Genomic DNA, 6,851 nt, shown 5'->3' with positions numbered 1-6,851 from the left:
CTACCTATAGACCCCATACACCCACCCATAGACCTCATACACCTACCTATAGACCCCATACACCTACTTATAGACCCCATATAGCTACCTATAGACCCCATACACCTACCTATAGACCCCAAACACCTTTCTATAGACCCCATATACCTACCCATAAACCCCATATAGCTACCCATAGACCCCATATAGCTACCTATAGACCCCATATACCTATGTATATGCCCCATATACCTACCCATAGACCCCATATACCTACCCATAAACCCCATATACCTACCCGTAGACCCCATATAGCTACTTATAGACCCCATATAGCTACCTATAGGCCCCATATTCCTACCTGTAGACCCCGTATAGCTACCTATCAGCCTGTACCCACAACCTACCTACCACTTAGCCCATTTCACACTTAGTTGCTTTCATGTCTCTTTCCAGTTCTACCTTGAGAGGCTTTGCTTATCTTTGCATCCCTAGACCAGAGCCCAGCACAGAGCAGAGTTTCCATAAATCTGTAATGCATGCAGACATGAATGAATAAAAGCCACACCGCATTTCAAAGTCAGAGAAAAATGATTTGGATAACTTTCCCAGTCATCTGAGTTAGTCTGTCAATATTCCTCAGCTTAATTGTGGGTAATTTACTGTGGCAATAAAGTGGCCCCTACATTCCTCCTAGATGGAGCTCAGCTTCAAGTTATGAGTTTGTGTCTTCTCCATCGTGATGGCCTTGTTTTCTTCTCATCTCCCTTTGCTCCCAGCCTGAAGATAAGCAGAAGGCGGCGGCTGCCTTTGCCCAGCTCCGGGGTGCCATGGAGACACTGGGCATTTCAGAGAGCGAGCAGCGGGCCATTTGGCGGGTCCTGGCGGCCATCTACCACCTGGGCGCAGCGGGGGCCTGCAAAGGTACGTCCTTCCTGCCGAGCTCACCTGGGTGGCCAGCTGTCTCCTTTGGCAGGTGCCTGACAAGGCCCTTCTTTGGACAGGTGGGAACAGGGTCAATCTGTCATCTTCTGTGTCTCTGGGACTGCTCTTGGGGAGGCTGCTGAAACCAGGCATCATGAGGAGGACATGGTTGGCATTTCAAGCAAACCTTCTAGACCAGCTCTGTCCAAAAGAACTTCTCTATGCTGTTTAGTGCAGTAGCCACTAGCCACAGGCTGCTACTGAACACTTGAAATATAGTAGTGTGACTGAGGAATTGATTTTTTTTTTTCCTGAGATAGAGTCTCACTCTGTTGCCAGGCTGGAGTGTAGTGGCGTGATCTCAGCTCACTACAACCTCCACCTCCCGGGTTCAAGTGATCTTCCTGCCTCAGCCTCCCAAGTAGCTGGGACTACAGGCACATGTCACCATGCTCAGCTAATTTTTGTGATTTAGTAGAGACGGGATTTCGCCATGTTGGCCAGGATGGTCTCAATCTCTTGACCTCATGATCTGCCCACCTCGGCCTCCCAAAGTGCTGGGATTACAGGCTTGAGCCACCGTGCCTGGCCAGGAATAGAAATTTTAATTGCATTTAATTCTACTTAATTTAAATTTAAGTAGTCACAGGTAGCTGGGGCTACTGTACTGGCACTGCAGTAGAGCAGCTCAAGAATATGCAAAGGAAGGTAAGGTTGAGTCTATGCAGTAAAGGTGCTGTGTTTCTTTTTTATTTCTTAAATTTTTATTGTTTGAGACCGCGTCTTGCTTTACTGTTCAGGCTGGGCAGCAGTGGTGCAATTATAGCTCACTGCAGCCTCCACCTCCTGGGCTCAGGCGATCCTCCTGCCTCAGCCTCCTGAGTAGCTGGGACTACAGGTGTGCACCACCACGCTTGGTTAATTTTTTTAAAATTTTTTTGTAGAGGCAGGGTCTCACTTTGCTGCCCAGGCTGGTCTCAAACTCCTAGGCTCAAGTGATCCTCCTGTCTTGACCTCCCAAAGTGGTGGGATTACAGGCATGAGCCACTGCGCCCAGCCAAGATGCTGTGTTTCTAGCTAGACATCCTGGAGATGTTCCCTGCCACGTGCCCTGAAACTGTTATTGTGTCCTTGTCCCCATCCTTAAGTGTCTATTTGCTGATTGTCCCTATTTTGATCTGGTCTTCCAAGTGGCTTCTGCCATCTCTCTCGTCCTTACCCTCTCCCTATCCAGTCATTCACCGTGTTCCAGAGACAGTCTCTGTGACATGATTTCTGTCCCAGATTCTCTATCCTTAGTGTTAGCGCCTTACATTAGGTGTTTGCCGTTGTGTGTGTGTGCGCTTGGATGGTTGCAGTAGCCTTCTTGCTGAGACCTTCATTCCTCCTTCCACCCATTGTCATCATGACCATCAACTTCCTTTCTCCAACAGAGACCCGTGGTGCCATGCTCCTGCTTAGAATCCTCCTGAGGCTCTCCCTTGCCTCTAAGTCAAATAGAATTCCTTGGCTCGGCATTCAAAGCTCCTCACCTCCCTAACCTGTCTCTTCGGCTCCCCCTTTTGGCAATAGAGAAGGTGCTGGGGAGAGAGTGGGGATGAATAGCAAGGGTTTCTGCCTTCACGGGGCCTTTGGTGCCTTGTGTTGTGATTGTGACTCTGCATAGCTCTTTTCAGTGGCCAGTGGCTGATCTTGGGCCCAGAACATAGAACTGGAAGTTACTTATTGAATGAACACGTGTGTGAATTCAGGTCCGTCCTGGGACTGTGTATGGATTCTGCCTGATGTTCTGGGCTCTTACCTTGCAGGACAGCAAAATCTTCTAGAAGGTGCTGGCGCATGCTTTCTGTCATCCCCACATTCCCGGGCCCTGTGGCCCATTCCTTCGATTCTCATCCATTTGAGCCACATACTTTAACCCACCGATTTGATTTTGTAAATTTCTAGAAGTCGTACTGAGTCAGGAGTAAGTAAGATGGGGATTCCACAGTCGATCCAAGCCAAGGACAGAGGTGCTGGGCTGGGCAAATAGGAAAAAACAAAATGCCACCTGTCTTTCCAAAAATCAGCCACGGACATTCACAATGGCAAAGATATGGAACCAACCTAAGAGCCCACGGACTAATGAGTGGATAGAGAAAATATGGTATGTAGGTACACCATGGAGTAATGCTCAGCCCTAAAAATGGGATGAAATCATGTTTTTTGCAGGAACTTGGATGGAGCTGGGGGCCATTATTCTAAGTGAAGTAACTCAGGAATGGACAACCACATATTGTACATTTTCACTTACAAGTCGGAGCTAAGCTATGAGGATGTAAAGGCATAGGCATGATATAATGGATTTTGGGGACTCAGGTGGCAGAGGTTAAGAGGGGGTAAGGACTAAAACACTATGTATTGGGTACAGTGTACACTGCTGGGGGGTTGGGTGTACTGAAATCTGATAAATCATCGCTAAATAACCAAAAACCATCTGTCCCCCCAAAATGATTAAAAATCTGCCGTGGGCCACATTAAGCACTTGGCTTTTAGGGCATCACAACCACTTTGCTCAAGGAACTGTGATGTCTCTCATTCAACTTCCTGGTCACTGAGGCCAGCCTTAGTCAGGAACAGACCCTGAGGCAAAGAGGTGGGGCCATGTTGTGTATCTCGGGGAGGGCCCCAGAGGCTCTGGTAGGGGAACGGGAAAATGACACAGGGGAGGGGAGGCAGGTAATACGAGGTGCATGAAGGAGCAGCTTACCCTGGGAAACTGAGGCTCAGTCCTACTGAGGACCCCTGGGAGACTCTGAGGAATATGCTTCCTGGTGGTCTTATCTAAGAGACAAGGAAGTCGAGATCTTCATCCAGAGACTCAGGGAGCCCCCTGGCTGATTAGTCTGTCACCAGGGAAGTGAAGGAGGTCAATTGCACTCCTGGGTTTCTCCTCCTGGGGCCAAGTGGGAGGTCCCTTCTTTGATGTGGGCTCAAGGACCTGACCCATCCACACCCGTACATCTGACGATCAAAGAGAAAGTCACTTTTATAAATATTTTATTAATACTTGATGACGGCAATAATTTCTGCCAGCCCTCCCCCTACCCCACCTTATAAATTATTTTAAGAAGAGCTGTCGTCAGTCTGCCTGGGAGGCCTGCCCGATGATTTACTTACTTATAGATTCTGCTTTGAAAGATTTCATAATAGGTTGCTCTAAAATCAGCTATTAAGAATTTCAAAGTCGTATGTAAATGTCTTTGCTTTGTGTCATAACAGATCATTTTGAAATATATTAAGAATCATTTTCATTAATCAGGTTTTTTTTTTTCATTAAAACGATACTGCCTTCTCAGCGTGCCTGGCTTCCTAGCTAATTCTGAGAGTCTCACTCCTATGTTTAAAAGCCAATACTAGTTCCCTCTGGGGAGAATTCAGGCCTTATAACTGGACACAGGGTTTTTGAACTGTTATAGCAATGACAGTAACCACTAATATTGGCTTGGTATTTGACAGTTTCAAGAGCACTTATGCCTCTATTACGCCTTTTGATTGGATTAGACTTATGTGCTAACTTAATGCTGTGGGCAGGAGTCGAGAGTCCACCTGCTGGGTGTGAAAACTGGCTCAGCCTCTGTGAGCCTCAGTCTTTTCCTCTGTCAAATGGGGCTAATGATGGTACCCTCTTTGTAGGCTTCTCGTGAGGATTGAGGGAGTCAGCACCCAAAACTGTGGCGCACAGGACTTGGCTCCTGGCGGTGTTTCATAAGAGTTCATTTTCATCCATCTCCATTTTAGAGACAAGCAAACAGAGGCTCAGAGAAGGTTTGCCACTGGCCTGGTATGACACAGCCAGGACCTTCCAGGTGGGGTTTGGGCCATTCTCATTTTCCTGGGGACACTGTGTTGAGTGCTGATAGACCCGATGATGTCACCACCTCCTTAGAACAGCCTGGGAGGGGTGAGGACTGTTAAGATGCCCATTTTATAGATGGAGAAACTGATGCACAGCAGAGAATTTCATCCGTAATCTTCAGGATGCACAGCTAAAGCTAGATATGGGATTTGGACTTAGGTCTGCTTGAGCTCTGAGCCCTGAGACAAGCCTCTGGAACTTCACCTCCTACTTCCCAAGCACCCCGTGACTAGCAGGCCTACAATTCAACTCAGTTCTCACACTGCCCTGAGTTAGCAGAGTTAGCACAGACCCCGAAGGTTACGGGTTCAGTCCCACAAGACTGTCCCCACTTCAGACACCAGCTGCCAGCACCCGGCCTCCCACACTTCTAACCAAGTGGCTTTTGAGTTGTGAGTTCTCATGACCCGCTTCTCTTGTCTAATCAATCACTAGAATGACTCACAGGCTTCAAGAAAACACTTGACTTACAACCACTGCTCTATTATAAAGGATACAACTTAGGAGTAGGCAGAATAGGGAAGGGAGAGGGGAGAGGGCAGAGGCTCCTGTCCTCTCCAAGCAGCACGGCACTTTGATGTGTTGGAAGCTCTCTGAGCCCCTCCTTTAGGGGTTTCCATGGAAGTTTCTCTATGCAGGCATGGTGGATCAAATCATTGGCGATTAACTCGATCTCCAGTTCTTCTGTCACATCTTAAAAAGAAACCCTATAGCCTTTAGCTATTGCTCTCTCAGCCCCCATCCCTAGGTAATGCCTTCCCCCAGCCCTAAACAAGCACGGATCTACTCTCTGTCTCTGTGGATTTCCTTGTTCTGGACGTCTGACACGAATGCAGTCATGCAATATGTGCATATGTTGCCTTTTACGACTGGCTGCTTTCACATGGTGGAACGTTTGCAAGATTTATCCGTTTTGTAGCATGGATCCATACTTTATTCCTTTTAATGGCTGAATCATATTCCATCATAGGGCATACCACATTTTTTAAAAAAATTATTTATTTATTTATTTATTTATTTTAAAGATGGGGTTTCACCACGTTGGTCAGGCTGGTCTTGAACTCCCGACCTCAGGTGATCCGCCCGCCTCGGCCTCCAAAGTGCTTGGATTACAGGCGTGAGCCACCTTGCTCAGCATACCACATTTTGTTTACCCACAGACCATGTTTATTTTTTCTTTTATTCTTCCTGAAAGCTGGGTCATAGTAACTGTTCAGAAAATTCTAGCTGAATGTGTGCCCCAAACCAGCTTGCCCAACAGGTAGAATTATGCCCATTTTCCAAAGGATAGCCCAGAGGCAGAGCAGTTCTGTGAACGGATAAGTAAGTATATGCATGCCAAAAGACTGAGCTTTCCAGCCAAGCTTCAGCTCTGCCCTTCGGCGGATGTGTAATCGTGAACAGGTCACTCCCCGTATGTAAGCCTCAGTTTTCTCATCTATAAAATGGGGATAACTGTGATGCCTTCTTCTAGGGTGAGGTGTGATGAAACGCAATGATGTTCATAGGAAGCCATTAGCTCAGGACTTTGTGGTTCTGGAAACGTGCCTGTTTGGTTCGTCCTGCAGATCCCATGGTAGAAATAAACCAGTCTTCAGGGTCTGGGCCCCCAGTCCTCTCTTAAACTTCTAGCCAATTGCTCTGAACTTGTTGGGGTTTATGCTGTTTTGACATCAACTTATGGTAAGAAACATTTTACTTCTTGACCCAGTGAAAGTGAAAACACACACACACACATTTTATAGAGAATAGCACATACACACACATACATTTTATAGAGAATAACACACACACATTGTGTAGAGAATAGCACATACACACACATTTTATAGAGAATAACACACACACATAGAGAATAACACACACACACATTTTATAAAGAATCACACACACATTTTATAGAGAATCACACACACACATTTTATAGAGAATCACACACACACACATTTTATAGAGAATAACACACACATTTTATAGAGAATAACACACACACATTTTATAGAGAATAACACACACACACACACACACACACACACACACACACACACAC

The 6,851-nt window shown here is 46.5% G+C and overlaps 1 protein-coding gene across 3 annotated transcripts in view; it reads left to right on the top strand.

The window, feature by feature from the left end:
- MYO18B (myosin XVIIIB) overlaps positions 1-6,851 on the top strand; it is a 285,741-nt gene that overhangs the window by 50,144 nt on the left and 228,746 nt on the right. For all 3 annotated transcript variants that reach the window (XM_017498142.2, XM_017498140.2, XM_017498145.2), the window contains one exon: positions 759-903. In XM_017498142.2, the coding sequence (XP_017353631.1) occupies positions 759-903 (145 nt within the window). The remainder of the gene's footprint in view (positions 1-758; positions 904-6,851) is intronic.

The sequence above is a fragment of the Cebus imitator genome, unplaced genomic scaffold (genome assembly GCF_001604975.1).
Source record: "Cebus imitator isolate Cc_AM_T3 unplaced genomic scaffold, Cebus_imitator-1.0 Scaffold237, whole genome shotgun sequence".
NCBI classification, from domain to species: domain Eukaryota; kingdom Metazoa; phylum Chordata; class Mammalia; order Primates; family Cebidae; genus Cebus; species Cebus imitator.
The sequence above is the reverse complement of the archived record's forward strand: the minus strand, read 5'-3'. Positions and strand labels throughout refer to the sequence as shown.